General features: G+C 41.5%; 1 protein-coding gene and 1 pseudogene across 1 annotated transcript; both read right to left on the reverse strand.

Moving 5' to 3' along the window:
• Nucleotides 1-7713: 7713 nt before the first annotated feature.
• On the reverse strand, nt 7714-8853 carry LOC105156728 (stemmadenine O-acetyltransferase-like; annotated as a pseudogene).
• A 4356-nt stretch (nt 8854-13209) lies between these two features.
• On the reverse strand, nt 13210-18189 carry LOC105156335 (sec-independent protein translocase protein TATC, chloroplastic). The gene is made up of 4 exons (XM_011072430.3): nt 17801-18189; nt 16162-16469; nt 14977-15267; nt 13210-13720 (listed from the first exon to the last, which is right to left on the reverse strand). Exons 1-4 carry the CDS (start codon nt 18063-18065, stop codon nt 13511-13513), a joined length of 1074 nt encoding a protein of 357 aa, XP_011070732.1. The 5' UTR covers nt 18066-18189; the 3' UTR covers nt 13210-13510.
• Nucleotides 18190-18575: the final 386 nt, after the last annotated feature.

The following is an 18575-nucleotide window of genomic DNA, read 5'->3' on the forward strand; positions in this document are numbered from 1 at the left end:
GTGCGCGCGCGCGCCTGTGCGGGCACTGCCGACGTGCGCGCGCGCGCCTCGGGCGACCACAGCATGAAAATTTTCACGTCACCTCAAAATCAAATGATCAATTCATTTTTTTTGAAATAATTTATTTTTGAGTAATGAAAATTTTTATTTAATTATTTTAATTATTAAAAAAAAACAAAAAGGCCTGCGCGGACACTGCTGACGTGCGCGCGCAGGCAGCCACTGCCGACGGGCGCGCTACTGCGCGGGCACTGCCGACGGGCGTGAGCGCGCCTGCGCGGCCACTGCCGGGCGTGCGCGCGCCTACGCGGGCACTGCCGGCCTGCGCGAGCGCGCCTGCGCGGACTGTGCCGGCGTGTGCGCGCAGGAATCCTGTGCCGACGCGCGCGCGCGCGCGCCTTGGCCGACCAGTGCATGAAAATTTGCACGTCACCTTAAAATGACATGATTAATTCTTTTTTATTGAAATAATTAATTTTTGAGTTGTGAAAATTTTTATTTAATTATTTTAATTATTAAAAAAATAATAAATAAAAGGAAAAAAATGGGAAAAATATGAAGACACAATAGAATAATATTTTAATTTTTTACGCATCGTATTTGTATCGCGAAATATTTATTTTATTATATTCAGTTATATTGTACGTCCCAAATGTTTGAAAAATAATTGGGAAAAAAACTGGAGAGTTCACGTTCAAATCCGCTGTTCTCCAACAAAAACATTATGTATACATGAGCATTGCGTCTTCACGAGCACATCCTGTACGTCTTCACGTGCGCGCGTGCAGGCGGAAGGCGGCAGACGCCGCCTGCCCGACCACTGCCGACGCGCGCGCCCGTCCGGACGCTGCCGACGCGCGCGCAGGCAGCCCCTGCCGACGTGCGCGCGCGCCTGTGCGGACACTGCCGCCGTGCGCGCGCGCGCCTGTGCGGACACTGCCGACGGCCGCGCGCGCAGCCCCTGTCGCCGTGCGCGCGCGCGCCTGTGCGGGCAATGCCGACGTGCGCGTGCAGGCAGCCCGTGCCGGCGTACGCGCGCGCACGCCTCGGTCGACCACTGCATGAAAATTTGGACGTCACCTCAAAATCACATGATTAATTCATTTTTGTTGAAATAATTTATTTTTGAGTTATGAAAATTTTTATTTAATTATTTTACTTATTAAAAAAAAAAGGCCTGAGCGGACACTGCCGACGTGCGCGCGCAGGCAGCCACTGCCGACGGGCGCGCGCGCGCCTGTACGGACAGTGCCGACGGCCAAGCGCGCAGCCCCTGCTGCCGTGCTCGCGCGCGCCTGTGCGGGCACTGCCGACGTGCGCGCGCGCTCCTCGGGCAACCACTGCATGAAAATTTTCACGTCACCTCAAAATCAAATGATTAATTCATTTTTGTTGAAATAATTTATTTTTGAGTTATGAAAATTTTTAATTAATTATTTTAATTATTAAAAAAAAAAGGCCTGCGCGAACACTGCCGACGTGCACGCGCAGGCAGCCACTACCGACGGGCGCGAGCGCGCCTGCGCGGGCACTGCCGACCGGCGCGCACGCGCCTGCGCGGGCATTGCCGACCGGCGCGCACGCGCCTGCGCGGACAGTGCCTGCCTGCGCGCGGGCGCCTACGCGGGCACTGCCGACCTGCGCGCGCGCGCCGGCTCGGACAGTGCGGGCCTGCACGGACTGTGCCGGCCTGCGCGCGCAGGCAGCCCGTGCCGACGTGCGCGTGCGCGCGCCTTGGCCGACCACTGCACGAAAATTTGCACGTCACCTCAAAATGACATGATTAATTCATTTTTGTTGAAATAATTAATTTTTGAGTTGTGAAAATTTTTATTTAATTATTTTAATTATTAAAAAAATAATAAATAAAAGGAAAAAAATGGGAAAAATATGAAGACACAGAAGAATAATATTTTAATTTTTTACGCATCGTATTTGTATCGCGAAATATTTATTTTATTATATTCATGTATATTGTGCGTCCCAAATGTTTGAAAAATAATTGGGAAAAAAACTGGAGGGTTCACGTTCAAATCCGTTGTTCTCCAACAAAAACATTATGTATACATGAGCATTGCGTCTTCACGAGCACATCCTGTATGTCTTCACGTGCGCGCGTGCAGGCGGAAGGCGGCAGACGCCGCCTACCCGACCAGTGCCGACGCGCGCGCGCGCCCGTGCGGACGCTGCCGACGCGCGCGCGCAGGCAGCCCCTGCCGACGTGCGCGCGCGCCTGTGCGGATACTGCCGCCGTGCGCGCGCGCACCTGTGCGGACACTACCGACGTGCGCGCGCAGGCAGCCTGTGCCGACGTACGCGCGCGCGCGCCCTGGATGACCACTGTATGAAAATTTGGACGTCACCTCAAAATCACATGATTAATTCATTTTTGTTGAAATAATATATTTTTGAGTTATGAAAATTTTTATGTAATTATTTTAATTATTAAAAAAAAAAGGCCTGCGCGGACACTGCCGACGTGCGCGCGCAGGCAGCCACTGTCGACGGGCGCGCGCGCGCCTGTACGGACAGTGCCGACGGGCGCGCGCTCGCCTGTACGGACAGTGCCGACGGGCGCACGAGCGCCTGCGTGGGCACTGCCGACGGGCGCGCGCGCGCCTGTACGGACAGTGCCGCCGTGCGCGCGCGCACCTGTGCGGGCACTGCCGACGTGCGCGCGTGCGCCTCAGGCGACCACTGCATGAAAATTTTCACGTCACCTCAAAATCAAATGATTAATTAATTTTTGTTGAAATAATTTATTTTTGAGTTATGAAAATTTTTATTTAATTATTTTAACTATTAAAAAAAAAAAGGCCTGCGCGAACACTGCCGACATGCGCGCGCAGGCAGCCACTGTCGACGGGCGCGAGCGCGCATGCGCGGGCACTGCCGGGCGCGCGCGCGCCTGCGCGGACAGTGCCTGCCTGTGCGCGGGCGCGTGTGCGGGCACTGCCGGGCGCACGCGCGCCTGCGCGGACAATGACGGCCTGCGCTCGGGCGCCTGTGCGGGCGCTGCCCGCCTGCACCCGGGCGCCTACGCGGGCAGTTCCGGCCTGCGCGCGCGCGCCGGCGCAGACAGTGCGGGCCTGCGCGGGCTGTGCCGGCCTGCGCGCGCAGGCAGCCCGTGCCGACGTGCGCGCGCGCGCGCCTTGGGGTATCATTGCATGAAAATTTGCACATCACCTCAAAAATAACATGATTAATTCATTTTTGTTTAAATAATTAATTTTTGAGTTGTGAAAATTTTTATTTAATTATTTTAATTATTAAAAAAATAATAAATAAAAAGAAAAAAATGGGAAAAATATGAAGACACAATAGAATAATATTTTAATTTTTTACGCATCGTATTTCTATCGCGAAATATTTATTTTATTATATTCAGTTATATTGTTCGTCCCAAATGTTTGAAAAATAATTGGGAAAAAAACTAGAGGGTTCACGTTCAAAACCGCTGTTCTCCAACAAAAACATTATATATACATAAGCATTGCGTCTTCACGAGCACATCCTGTACGTCTTCACGTGCGCGCGTGCAGGCGGAAGGCGGCAAACGCCGCCTGCCCGACCACTGCCGACGCACAAGCGCGCCCGTCGCCCCTACCGACGTGCGCGCACGCTTGTGCGGACACTGCCGCCGTGCGCGCGCACGCCTGTGCGGACACTGCCGACGGCCGCGCGCGCAGCCCCTGCAGCCGTGCGCGCGCGCGCCTGTGCGGGCACTGGCGATGTGCGCGCGCAGGCAGCCCGTGCGGTGTACGCGCGCGCGCCTCGGGCGACCACTGCATGAAAATTTGGACGTCACCTCAAAATCACATGATTAATTCATTTTTGTTGAAATAATTTATTTTTGAGTTATGAAAATTTTTATTTAATTATTTTAATTATTAAAAATAAATAAATAAAAGACTTGCTCGGACACTGCCGACGTGCGCGCGCAGGCAGCCCCTGCGACGTGCGCGCGCGCCTGTGCGGACACTGCCGACGTGCGCGCGCGCGCCTGTACGGACAGTGCCGACGGCCGCGCGCGCAGCCCCTGCCGCCGTGCGCGGAAGCGCCTGTGCGGGCAATGCCGACGTGCGCGCGCGCGCGCCTCGGGCGACCACTGCATGAAAATTTGGACATCACCGCGAAATCACATGATTAATTCATTTTTGTTGAAATAACTTATTTTTGAGTTATGAAAATTTTTATTTAATTATTTTAATTATTAAAAAAAAAAAGCCTGCGCGGACACTGCCGACGTGCGCGCGCAGGCAGCCACTACCGACGGGCGCGCGCGGGCCTGTACGGACAGTGCCAACGGCCGCGCGCGCAGCCCCTGCCGCCGTGCGCGCGCGCACCTGTGCGGGCACTGCCGACGTGCGCGCGCGCGACTCGGGCGACCACTGCATGAAAATTTTCACGTCACCTCAAAATCACATGATTAATTCATTTTTGTTGAAATAATTTATTTTTGAGTTATGAAAATTTTTATTTTATTATTTTAATTATTAAAAAAAAAAAGGCCTGCGCGGACACTGTCGACGTGCGCGCGCAGGCAAGCATTGCCGACGGGCGCGCGGGCGCCTGCGTGGGAACTGCCGACGGGCGCGCGCGCGCCTGTACGGACAGTGACGACGGCCGCGCGCGCAGCCCATGCCGCCGTGCGCGCGCGCACCTGTGCGAGCACTGTCGACATGCGCGCGCGCGCGCCTCGGGCGACCACTTAATGAAAATTTTCACGTCACCTCAAAATCAAATGATTAATTCATTTTTGTTGAAATAATTTATTTTTGAGTTATGAAAATTTTTATTTAATTATTTTAATTATTAAAAAAACAATAAATAAAAGGCCTGCGCGGACACTGCCGACGAGCGCGCGCCTGTGCGGACACTGCCAACGTGCGCGCGCGCGCCTGTACGGATAGTGCCGACGGCCGCGCGCGCAGCCCCTGTCGCCGTGCGCGCGCGCGCCTGTGCGGGCACTACCGACGTGCGCGCGCGCGCGGCTCGGGCGACCACTGTATGAAAATTTCAACGTCACCTTAAAATCACATGATTAATTCATTTTTGTTGAAATAATTTATTTTTGAGTTATGAAAATTTTTATTTAATTATTTTAATTATTAAAAAAAAAAGGCCTGCGCGGACACTGCCGACGTGCGCGCGCAGGCAAGCCACTGCCGACGGGCGCGCGCGCGCCTGTACGAACAGTGCCGACGGCCGCGCGCACAGCCCCTGCCGCCGTGCGCGCGCGCACCTGTGCAGGCACTGCCGACGTGCGCGCGCGCGCCTCGGGCGACCACTGCATGAAAATTTTCACGTCACCTCAAAATCACATGATTAATTCATTTTTGTTGAAATAATTTATTTTTGAGTTATGAAAATTTTTATTTAATTATTTTAATTATTAAAAAAAAAATTCCTGCTCGGACACTGCCCACGTGCGCGCGCAGGCAGCCACTGCCGACGGGCGCACGGGCCCCTGCGTGGGCACTGCCAACGGGCGCGCGCGCGCCTGTACGGACAGTGCCGACGGCCGCGCGCGCAGCCCCTGCCACCGGGCGCGCGCGCACCTCTGCGGGCACTGCCGACGTGCACGCGCGCGCGCCTCGGGCGACCACTGCATGAAAATTTGCACGTCACCTCAAAATCAAATGATTAATTCATTTTTGTTGAAATAATTTATTTTTGAGTTATGAAAATTTTTATTTAATTATTTTAATTATTAAAAAAAAAAGCCTGCGCGGACACTGCCGACGTGCGCGCGCAGGCATCCACTGCCGACGGGGACGAGCGCGCCTGCGCGGCCACTGCCGACGGGCGCGCGCGCGACTGCGCGAGCACTGCCGGGCGCGCACGCGCCTGCGCGGACTGTGCCGGCCTGCGCGGACAGTGCCTGCCTGCGCGCGGGCGCATGTGCGGGCACTGCCGGGCGCGCGCGCGCCTGCGCGGACAGTGGCCGGCCTGCGCGCGGGCGCCTACGCGGGCACTGCCGGCCTGCGCGCGCGCGCCGGCGCGGTCAGTGCGGGCCTGCGCGCGCGCGCCTGCGCGGACTGTGCCGGCCTGCGCGCGCGCGCCTGCGCGGACTGTGCCGGCCTGCGCGCGCGCGCCTGCGCGGCCTTTCCCGGCGTGCGCGCGCAGGCAGACCGTGCCAACGTGCGCGTGCGCGCCTTGGCCGACCACTGCATGAAAATTTGCACGTCACCTCAAAATGACATGGTTAATTCATTTTTGTTGAAATAATTAATTTTTGAGTTGTGAAAATTTTTATTTAATTATTTTAATTATTAAAAAAATAATAAATAAAAGAAAAAAATGGGAAAAATATGAAGACACAATATAATAATATTTTAATTTTTTACGCATCGTATTTGTATCGTAAAATATTTATTTTATTATATTCAGTTATATTGTGCGTCCCAAATGTTTGTAAAATAATTGGGAAAAAAACTGGAGGGTTCACGTTCAAATCTGCTGTTCTCCAACAAAAACATTATGTATACATGAGCATTACGTCTTCACGAGCACATCCTGTACGTCTTCACGTGCGCGCGTGCAGTCGGAAGGCGGCAGACGCCGCCTGCCCGACAACTGCCGATGCGCGCGCGCAGGCAGCCCCTACCGACGTTCGCGCGCGCCTGTGCGGACACTGCCGCCGTGCGCGCGCGCACCTGTGCGGACAGTGCCGACGGCCGCGCGCGCAGCCCCTGCAGCCGTGCGTGCGCGCGCCTGTACGGGCACTGTCGACGTATGCGCGCAGGCAGCCCGTGCCGACGTGCGCACGCACGCGCCTCGGGCAACCACTGCATGAAAATTTGGACGTCACCTCAAAATCACATGATTAATTCATTTTTGTTGAAATAATTTATTTTTGAATTATGAAATTTTTTATTTAATTATTTTAATTATTAAAAAAAAAAAAAGCCTACGCGGACACTGCCCACGTGCGCGCGTAGGCAGCCACTGCCGACGTGCGCGCGGGCGCCTGCATGGGCACTGCCGACGGGCGCGCGCGCACCTGTACGGACAGTGCCGACGGCCGCGCGCGCAGCCCCTGCCGCCGTGCGCGCGCACACGCCTCGGGCGACCACTGCATGAAAATTTTCACGTCACCTCAAAATCAAATGATTAATTCATTTTTGTTGAAATAATTTAGTTTTTAGTTATGAAAATTTTTATATAATTATTTTAATTATTAAAAAAAAAAAGGCCTGCGCGGACACTGCCGACGTGCGCGCGCAGGCAGCCACTGCCAACGGGCGCGAGCGCGCCTGCGCGGGCACTGACGGGCGCGCGCGCGCCTGCGCGGACAGTGCCTGCCTGCGCGCGGGCGCCTGTGCGGGCACTGCCGGGCGCGCGCGCGCGCGCCTGCGCGGACAGTGCCGGCCTGCGCGCGGGCGCCTACGCGGGCACTGCCGGCCTGTGCGCGCGCCGGCGCGGACAGTGCGGGCCTGCGCGGGCTGTGCCGGCCTGCGCGCGCGCGCCTGCTCGGACTGTGCCGGCGTGCGCGCGCAGGCAACCCGTGACGACTTGTGCGCGCGCGCGTCTTGGCCGACCACTGCATGAAAATTTGCACGTCACCTCAAAATGACATGATTAATTCATTTTTGTTGAAATAATTAATTTTTGAGTTGTGAAAATTTTTATTTAATTATTTTAATTATTAAAAAAATAATAAATAAAAGGAAAAATATGGGAAAAATATGAAGACACAATAGAATAATATTTTAATTTTTTACGCATCGTATTTGTATCGCAAAATTTTTTTGTTTTATTATATTCAGTTATATTGTGCGTCCCAAATGTTTGAAAAATAATTGGAAAAAAAACTGGAGAGTTCACGTTCAAATCCGCTGTTCTCCAACAAAAACATTATGTATACATGAGCATCTTTCTTGATGGCGCTTCTCAATTGAGCTACCAAATCATGATATTCTCCGTTACTAGCATCGGCCAACGCTGTCGTTGACACGAAGCAGTTGCCCAATACATTCTCCAAAACAAGAGGCGGGCTTGTTCTTCCCCTCAGGTTCACACCATGGGATGCAGCAAATGTCTTTTTCGTCTCCGGGTTTTCAGATTTCGCCACATCTATGAAAGGCTTCCAGATAAAAGCTGAGACGACTTCCACTCTTGTCGGGTTCTTCACATTTGATCCAGATGGAGAGGTACCCGCCGCCGCCGCCTGTTTAAGAGCTTCCAGTTTTCCTTATTGAACACGAATCTCTTGGTCACAATCTTCTTCTCCTTTGACGTGAGCTTTCGCAAGAAAGCTGGAGAGTCAGGAAATTCCCTGGGTGGGAAATAGTTGGCCAGGTCGAGAGTGAATCGAGGAACTTCAGCTTCTCCTCTGCACGAGGCCGCCCATGCGTTCAGAAATGTCATTATAGACGCCAAGTCGGCCAGCTTATGTGAAACACAAACTCCAATCGCGATTCCTCCACAGTCAAAGAAAGTGATTTTCACTGCGACAAGGGCCGCCCCTGGACGGGCGCCGGCAGTAGCATCTGCACCGCCAGGGATGAGGTGCTTCAACTGCTCGACGATGGGCTCTTGTAGAACATCACTAAGCAGAGCTCGAACTCGAGCTTCAATGAACTCAGCACCGGCGTCATTGCAGTCAACAACAGACCTATCTTCAACAATCCGTCCTGCTAATGGATAGAACAAGGTTAAAGTATTGGACAGTGATTGTTTCCACTGCTGAGAACTTTGGATATGGTTACTGCTAGTCAAGCCTCTCGATTCGTCTGCTTGATTGAAGAAAATCATGGGAATATAAACTGGGGGTGATATTTGATCAAGGTATGAAAGTTTTAGCTTTATGAGGTGAGGGGGAGTTTCAGATGAGGGTTTGACACCAATTCATCAGACAATATATGGTCACGTGTATTTAAAGAATTGATATACACCACAATTTATTAAATTATTATACAAAAGGTAGGCAATTTGTGCTTGTATTAATTTGAGTCACGTTGTTATTTGAATCAAATATTAAAAAAATAGCCATGAATATAGCACGATAATTGAGTTAATATTTCGTAAATTATTGCCATTTTTCAAACACGGCGGGGCTACAAAAGCTGTTCAGACCTACTCATTAATGTACATGTACCAAATAAATTAATACAAAATACTAATCCCATCTTAACAATTTTAATTTATGAGATATATTATATCATTGATTAGTCTAAACTGTAATTAGTTATTAAATTTGATTGGAATATTCTTTATTTCAATACAATGAAAATTTAAAATATTACTTTTACTTTTAACTTCAAAAAATATTTGAATTTTGATTAGTTATTAAATTTTAATAAATAGAACTTTTTGTCATATTTTTATAAGTCTTTTTAAAATTAAATGTTCGTTCTCTTTCTTTCTTTTTTTTTTATTATTATTAATGTCTATTTTGAACTTCTATACTATGATCTAAATGTTGCAAAAAAATATTCCACAAGAATTATCATTTTAAAATTTTTATTTTAATAAATATTGAGAGAATTTGTCTCTTTTGTAATTGTCCACAAGTTACAATGTCAAGATGATAGTAATTTAAAAAATGATACCTTTAATGATATTTTTTATATTTAATCATATTTCATAATCTTTTCAACCAAACATATATACTATCGTATATTCTTCTATTTATATAGCTTATATTTTTTTTTCTAATTACTATTATAAATTTTAAATATTTTTATTGAAACAGTTATTAATCGTGACTAAAACTCTTTATTATTATTTATTTTATTAAAATTCTATTTCAATTCAACTACGTACATAATCAACAACTATCATTATAAAAACTAATTACAGAATTATTTAATTAGTATCATAATAATTTATTTAATTCCTTAATCCGTACAGCAACTTGTACACCTCCGCTGTTTCATGTAAATTAGTTGGAGGAGATAAAGATTCCACTAAAAAATATATATCTCTCGATTTGAATCTTTGAGAAAAAACAAAAGAACTCCCTTAAAATAATTTTTTTATACAAAAAAAAAATCCACCAAAAATAGTTTTAAATTTTAATTTAAAAAATGCATCCCATCAACTGTATATTTATAAAGATTGAACTATTAATTTTTGTTTCAATTTGGGACAAAGTTACCTTGGTTTTATTTCACTATGAGTTCTTTTATTTATTAATATTTAATTTTAATATTGATTTTTTAAATTTTTATTTATTGTTTGTAGACAAAGTTCTAAATTCATGTTTTGAACTCCGAGTTTCAATTTTTTTTTGTTTAGTTCATTCTACTAAAGAATTAATATTATTTCTACTAATATGATTTATTTTCAAAATTCAATTTAGTTCGTTATTTATTTTTCACAAATTATCTACTTCTTTATTTTTATATTTTATATATTATTGGATATATGTAAAAGATGATCTCTACATATTTAATAGAATGTCTTAATTGTGTGAAAGTAATTATCATATAAATACAAACTTTGGTAACTAAAATATATTGTATGTGTAGAAAAATATCATTTTTTTTAAATAATAATCAAAATAGATAGAAAATTTTGTTTTTAGGTAAAGAAATATATGCCATTCTATACCAATAATCCAAAAAATAAAGTTACGTTACGTGGAAAGATATGGATCCAGATGAATGATTTAAGAAATTTTTTCAAATGATTGTATATCAAACGAATGTAAAATCCATTACTATTATACAAAATACAGTTCAATATTGAAATATTTGAAATAATTTTTTATATAAAATTATTCAAACAAATAAAATATATTTATTATTAGGAATTTGTCAAAAATGTTCCTAAAAATAATAGTAAAATTTACATAATTGTAAAAACATCTCTCTATTTTCAAGTTCAATTTTAAATTAGTCTTTTATGAAAATATTCAAATAGGTTATGGGTTTGAAGATATGCGTACAATGTTATTTTTACTGTTGTCCAATATAATAGTAAGTGTTGTTTGAATTTTATTTGTCGACATTGTTGATCAACATAAAATTGATGTAATTATCTCGTTAGTTATTGATATTTGACAAAAATAATTGTAATCGAGTTACTTGACTAATAATAATCCATCGCTTCAAATAATAAAAATAGAGCCTTTTCTTCTTCTTTTTCTCCCAACAAGATATTAGCCCTGTTCAATATTAATTCTTTTCATGTGTTATTTTTAAATTTGTTAGAAATAGTTTGGTAGGTATGTTTCCCATATTGCAGATTAAAATATATTTTTTTTAATAAAGTGTCTTTTCACAAACAAAATTGCGAGGCTCTTATAAAATTAAAGTGGATAATAACTTGTGGAATGGAACACCAACCTTGTTGCATGTCGCATTTTTTGATGTCCAATTTCATATGAGGGCATGTGCTCCTTTGAGTCCTCTTTCTCTAAAGAACTGATCGTATAGACACACCTCTCATATCGATAAGTTTCTTTTATAATTATATACAAATTGAACAATAAATATTAGTAAATATGGCACATTTTATATATGTGCATAATTTTTAAAAATGAGTTCAAATAAATATTTTTAGAAATTGTATTATTAATTTTTGTAGAGTTAAAAAATACCTAAAATTATATATTAAGATAATAAGTTAATATAAATATTTTGATATTTATAAAAATATTGACAAACAAAGATAATAAATAATATTAGAGAAATAAAATTATACATGAAAAAAATAACTACCAAATGGTATTTATGAGAAAACCACGTTAAATGAAGGAGTAAGAAATTAATTTTAAAATTTGAAAAAAAATGACAGAACAAAATTAAGTGAGACACCAAAATAGTCCTCTCACTTAGTAATAAGGATAAAATCTATAAAATCCCTCTGTGTTTTAAAAAGTTTGCAAAAAGCACCTTCCTGTTTTCAAAATAAGCTAAAAGCTCCCATATATTTTGTAAACTCAGTTCAATCGCCCCCTCTCCGTTAAATCCAACTAACGGTGTTAATTTTTTAGAAAATGACCGTTATACCCTTACTTAATATATATTATTTCTTATTCTAATGATCGTTGGATTTTTTTGATCAAATATTGATCGTTAGATCTAATCAATTAATCTCAACCGTTAGATTTTGAAAAAATAAAAGGTCTAGATTCAACATATTATTTAATTTATATTATATATAAATAATTTAAAATTTTAAAAATATATTATTATTATATATTAAAAAAAAATAACTAACTACCCCACCCACCCCCTTCCCCCCACATCTCGTCGCCGGCGACGAGATTTCGATTAAATCATCATATCTTCATAAATTCTTTACCAAATTGAGTGAGGCTGGTCTCCTTAGAATCGTTATGAAGAGACAAGTCTGATGGTGCTAGTTTGAGACCGAGATTCGATCGGACGGAGACGAATCGACGAAAAATATGTTCGGCGATCGTTGCTTGAGCCCACTTTCTATGGTCGACGAAAACTCAAATTGAAGGTATGGAAATGTTCGTTTTGAAGAGAGGATTCTAATGGTACCATTGGGCGTCGGAAATTCATCCGGACGGCGTCGGAAAATTGTTTCGAAGTTTCCGGCAAAAGTGGGCGAAATACCAGATTTTCTTTCTTTTTTTTTTTAATTTTTTAATTAATTTTAATTATATTAGTTAAAATATATTTTAGTAAATTAAGAATATTTTAGATAATTATAATAATTAAATATTTTGGCTAATTAATAATAATTATTGTAATTAAATATATATTTTAATTAATTAAAAATAATAGTTAAATTTAATATTTAATATTTCAATTTAAATTTAATATGCCAAAATTTAATTTATTTTTTAAGGTGATAAATGACAAAAAGAATACACAAAACAAGCAAAAAATCCCTTTGTGTGTTATATAGATCCATAGAGGGGTATTTTGGTCCAAAAAATCATTAAATATCAACCTAAATCGCAGAAAAAGACTACCAAACGCAGCAGACGCGCGTCTTCTCCACTTCCCGTTAGTAGCTGACAGAATGGTGGTTTTTTGTTGACTAAAACAAAACATGAGGGGGGTTTTATCCTATTTTGAAAACAGAGAGATGCTTTTTGCAGACTTTTAAAAACACAGGGGGGTCTTATGCATTTTGTCCTAGTAATAAAGAATAGATATTATACGTTTTATATAATTAATTTAGAGTTATTCAGATAGAATTCGAACAAGAATTTTTGGTCGAGCTCTTTTGACAAACATGAATTTCTCTCTTGTGATTGTGTAATTGCTGCGTAGGAGATTTGATCTGAAGGTCTCCAGGTGAATAAAACCTTTCACAGCCAACTGGGGACTTAAAGTTATGCCAAGAATTTCCTTACAAATGAACAACTCTAACATCTGAACTCCACACTAGTAGCTTAGCATAATTACTTGTATTGAAGCAGAAAGCAATTCTACGGAACATAATACAATTATAAGCGGAGTTGGCTGCCGAGTAAACTCGTCTTTAGAAAACATACGCTAGCAGTAAGCAGATATTCCTGGGAGTTGTATACTGGGATTTGGGCAAGTTGCTCTTTGTATGACCTTAAAAATGTGGATCATCGGCCGAGAAGCTTGACCACCCAGGCACCACCCAAGTAGAGACCCATAAGGGGACCCGCTAGGAGCATTTGAGTGAGAGGATCTGTTGATGGTGTGAGTATAGCAGCTGCAATTACTGAACCTACCACCACATATCTCCATACCGACAACATTTGTTCTGAGGACACCAAGCCAAGTTGTCCAAGAAGTACCTGTATTACAGGAACCTGAAGAAGGAGAACAAAAGAAAGTCAATTTTCCAAAAGTAGAGTGGAGAAATTGTGATCTGATGAATGCATTTGTGAGCAGAAAAATATTTGACTTTGAGATCTGAAGAATTGGAAATGATCTTAAAGGCCATGGTAACTGTTCCCATTTCGTCTTCCCTCCAGAAACATCTACTGGATATCAGACTGTCAGGACTTTCTTAATATCCTTTAAACCTCTGGCTCAATCTCCAGCCTCTAATCTATTATTTTGTTCTTTTATAAAAGATAATAATGGATATGCTATCATAAGTATGACAAGAGTTTTGAGACAAGAGCTTTATGAGAGCCGAGTTCTGAGACAAGAGCTTTATGAGAGCCATCAATAACAGAAAATGTAGCGATCACATGACAATTATTGCCGGTTAGAAGTGCTTCCACTAAGGAACCGACTTCAGCATGTCTGATGCTACATTTACAAACAAAAACTCATTGAACTGGGAATACAGAAATATTCTCCAACAACTAAGAACCCTCAAGCCTGAGCAAGTAGCTAAAATAAAGATTCAATGTGAGAGCAATATTCTGGAAACTGTTTCTGTTTTTTAACTACAAATACCCTCAATGTATGCATCTCCCTCTCTGAGTTAACTTGGCAACCACCATCAGCCTCCAGCAGTAAACAAAAAGACTAATCAATTCACATGCACAAGTAGGATGATGTTCTTGGTTCTGGATATTCATCAGGCTTAAAACCTCCTGAGTTTTCTAACCTTGTTGATGCCCTCAATTCCCTCAGAAACAAACAGTAAAAGAGTGAATAAAGAATAACTGAACTTTCTCTATCTCTTTGCTGGGAATGAGATGGTCCTTAAACAAACTAAGGAAATTCAACAACCACCCTAAAGAATAAAATAGTAATTCAATCAAAAGAAGAGTAAAGAACAGATAAAATCAAAGTTCATCAGAAGAGGTCTCCTCAGCAACTTCTGAAAACCTAGCTACTTCAAATTTAAGGAAATCAGCAAAAGTATGAAACGACCAAGAGCATATAGTAGATTCACAGAATGAAAATACTTAATATATAAATGCCAACCAAATCACATGCTCATTTTTAATATAAATATCTGCCAGCAATAAATGAACATCAGCAAAGTGGAATTCTGGATAAAGGTGAGAATTCAGGACATGTTTTGACTATGATAAAATCACTAACATTAGAATCCACATGCTGTCATAGGCAAGGGGAAACGATACACGTTAAAAGAAAATTTTACCTGGAAAGACAATCCAGTACTAAACATAAGCACAAGCACAAATTCGAAGTATTGATCAATTGACCACAGAGATTCAACCACCCCTTCCGCGTAACTAACAAAGAATGTCAAGGCTGCCGGGGTAAGAACATAGTAAGAGAAGATGATGCCTGCATAGAAAAGGACTGAGGAACCTAGGACAATTGGCCCGAGAAATCTTCTCTCTGCCTTTGTCAAACCTGGAAGAATAAAAGCTATGATCTCATAGAGGATTACAGGGCTTCCGAGTAAAATGCCACAGTATCCTGATACCTGCACAAAAGATTCTATTACAAAATGCCCAAAATGTATTCTATAAGAAAAAATATATTATTTTGTAGGGGCACTGGGCCACATCATTATCAACAATGCAAGGTAACCATTTTGTTCTAAGTTAGCCAGACAATGGTGAAAAAGTCACTAGAAATTTTCAGTGTAAAAAATTGCTGTTTTTTTTTTTTCAATGAACCATAAGAAAGACCCTAGGAGGTCTACTACTTTAACTATAATTAAACTTCCTGAAATATATAAATTGTTAAGGAGAATAAGACACGTATCTTCTAGATAAGAATGAACTAGCAATAGTGTTTTGTGGCAGTCAAATTTTGCAGCTTATGTTCTACAGGTTGGAAAAATGGAATGTGTTTCAACAATCAAAACTTTGAGTTAATAAATACAATTTGCAATCTCTCAACAACAAAGGAAAATGCAAACAGGCAATAGTAGACATAACAGGAGACTGAGATCAGATACAATTTAACTGCTGTCAAGTCAAGATAGAGTTATCACATATCTCTTACCACATCTTTTGAACCTCGTCTTACCTGACTGTTAGTCTGGAACTACAAAGCTACTGCAATGATTTTAGGGAGCACCACTCATGTGTAAGGTTCACTTGAAGAGTCACCATTTTGATGCACAAACATCATGGCATGATGAGTAGCTTTAGATGGTAAAATACTATTCAAAATTGCAGGTATGGATAATACAACCATACAAGAAAAAATGATGCAAAATAGAATGGACAAGTTTCAGCTGAACCGACTCTTGATACTTTCACTAAATGCATAAAAGTTCCAATCGCAGTCTTTTTTAGTGGTGCAGAAAGTAGAAATAATGATTCAACGAGTAAACTAACTTAAGGAAGAAGTTAGGATGGGCTCAAACCTTCAGGGATGTGAAGAAAAATTCCCCAGGTGCCAGCTGTAGAAAACGCACCCCTTGTGCACTAACTGGAGCTTCAAGAAACATAATGAGTTCCTTAGAGAATGCAAAACATCCAGCCATGGCAGCTCCGACAGCCAAAACCGACACAAAGATTCTTCCTCTCAATTCCTCTAAATGGTCATATATACTCATTTCTTTATCATCAGGGAGGAGCTCTTTATTAGGATAAAAAAAATCATAAATAAAATTTCCTCCATCATCCGATTTATTGTTCAGAGAAGGTTTTTCCAATGCCCCATTACTAGAATCTGAAATTTCACAAGAGATATAATTTAGAAGCAGAAAGAACATTAGTAAAATATGAAAGGAAAATGGAAATACTGTAAGACGAATACAGAGGTGTAATATGTGCAGACCAAAAGTTACAATTCTCTAGTCTTAGCCTGATGCAAAATGGAGAAGCAGTGTGCACTTTAGGAAAAATGCAGGCCAACAAGCTCGGCATGAGGACACTGTTAAGGAAGATCCATTAAACAAATAACTCAAAAGGGAGGCATTAAAGTTTTGTGGCCTCCCTGAAGTACTTAACCCTTCTTAATCGCCTAAAGATAGCATTACAATCTGAGATGGGTGGGCAGCATGTATAAGACAAAGAAAAAGTGCAACTGTGGTGTTAACAGGAGGACCTTCTAATCAGATGTTAAATTAACAAATTCAGTTCCTTTAGATGTGGCCTGCTAGCCCATAGAAAAAACGAGTGCTAATACAATAATCAATAGAATATTGTAATTCACTTGAAAGACACCACAAACTTGCTTGTTACCTTAGAAAGACTTTTGAACCTAGTTGAGACGTAGAAACATATGCAGGGAGCTCATCTTATATACAAAAGACAAAGGTGCATTGCCAGTTCTCAATAGCCAAACAAAAAGAACTTATAATTTTTTGATAAATAAGATAATTACATATGCACATATGAGAAATTTCAAATGGTCGCACAATGACTTATGATCCAACACAAAATCATTTAAGACCATAATCACTGGCCTGGAAAACATTGTCTTTTGTGACGTATGAAAAGTAGTGCAGCAACTAAGTTTACACTCAAATTATCATAATAAGAAAATCTCTCTTCTAAATCAAATAAGAGTTGCAACTTATATTTAGCAAAGCATTTATCCCAAGCTTCACAAATTAGTAAAGCAGTTGCAACTATATTTAGCAAAGCATTTACTCGCAAGCTTCAAAATTAGCATGTATTCAACGTTTATGCTTCAATTTTTGCTGCACCAACTTTACTTACTATTTCCACCTAAAACAAAAATTATATTTACCTCTAGATACCAGAAAACACCACAATCAGAAAACTACCGATATCTGTGTTTGTCTCCAACAAACAGATGAAAAGCTAAATCGGATTACATCACACGCCATATATATATCCAAGTTCGCGCCTATTAAAAAAACAAAGATGAAAAACCCTCATAATTATGACCAGACAACACATTTACCATCAGCAATCAACTACCAACTCCTTCGAGAAAACTAGAAATATACTCTAAGATCAAGCCAAACAAAGATCATGAAACTCAAAAATATTTCTCGAACAAAATCAATTGAGAAAAGGGTTTTACTTTACCAAGTCCATCTCCAACAGCCGAGACAGCTCCATTTAAGCTGCCACCATTGATTTTGGGCTGCTTCTCAGCGACGTCCTCAACTGCGGAGCAAACTGTTGTACTGAATTTCTTGAAATGTATCTCCTTTGAGAGGCCCAGTACCTTGGATCTTCTTTGATCAATGCTTATGATTGTCCTCGGTTTGCTTTTTGTGTTCAAGCATTTGAAACAAGGGGCGGTATGCTTGAGCTGTGGACTGCCGATGAGGGCTCTCGTGCTTCCCATTGCTGCTGCTTCTCTCTCGGTGTGTGTTGTGCGTGTGAAAATATTGCGTTGATCCGAGCTCGCACCAGAACGCACTGAATGCTGATCATGGTCTTCTGAGCTTGACGGGGGATATTTTGGGGGCGAAAACACAGTGCATTATAGTGAGTACCGCATGATTTTTCTATTGTGCGCTTTTTCGGGTAGGTGAATTATATTACTAATATTTAAAAGGAAGCATATTTCGCTTATAAATGATATTTATGACAATGTGATATCAATTATTTTATTATATCAATAAAATTTAAAATGATTTTTTATTTTTTTAATATAATATACTAACTTATAACGTATTATCATAACAACTATACATAATTTTTATCGAATCTCAAAAAAAAAAAAAATATTCTATACTGGCCTTTTTATTATTTGAATAAAAAACAGACTTGCAATAATTATATTTATGTATAAAAAAATAATAATAATAAAATTAGTAAAAGTTTTTTATTGTTATAAAAATTGGAACGAAGT

Source organism: Sesamum indicum, linkage group LG2 (assembly GCF_026168435.1).
Source record: "Sesamum indicum cultivar Baizhima isolate 11 linkage group LG2, ASM2616843v1, whole genome shotgun sequence".
NCBI lineage: Eukaryota > Viridiplantae > Streptophyta > Magnoliopsida > Lamiales > Pedaliaceae > Sesamum > Sesamum indicum.

Excerpts from the sequence above, each read along its gene's own strand:
- LOC105156335 (XM_011072430.3), bottom strand. The coding sequence starts at position 18,065 with ATGGGAAGCACGAGAGCCCTCATCGGCAGTCCACAGCTCAAGCATACC. Across the intron at positions 15,268-16,161 it reads TTTTCTTCACATCCCTGAAG|GTATCAGGATACTGTGGCAT; the intron begins GTTTGAGCCCAT and ends TCTTTTGTGCAG. Across the intron at positions 13,721-14,976 it reads GTACTGGATTGTCTTTCCAG|GTTCCTGTAATACAGGTACT; the intron begins GTAAAATTTTCT and ends CTCCTTCTTCAG.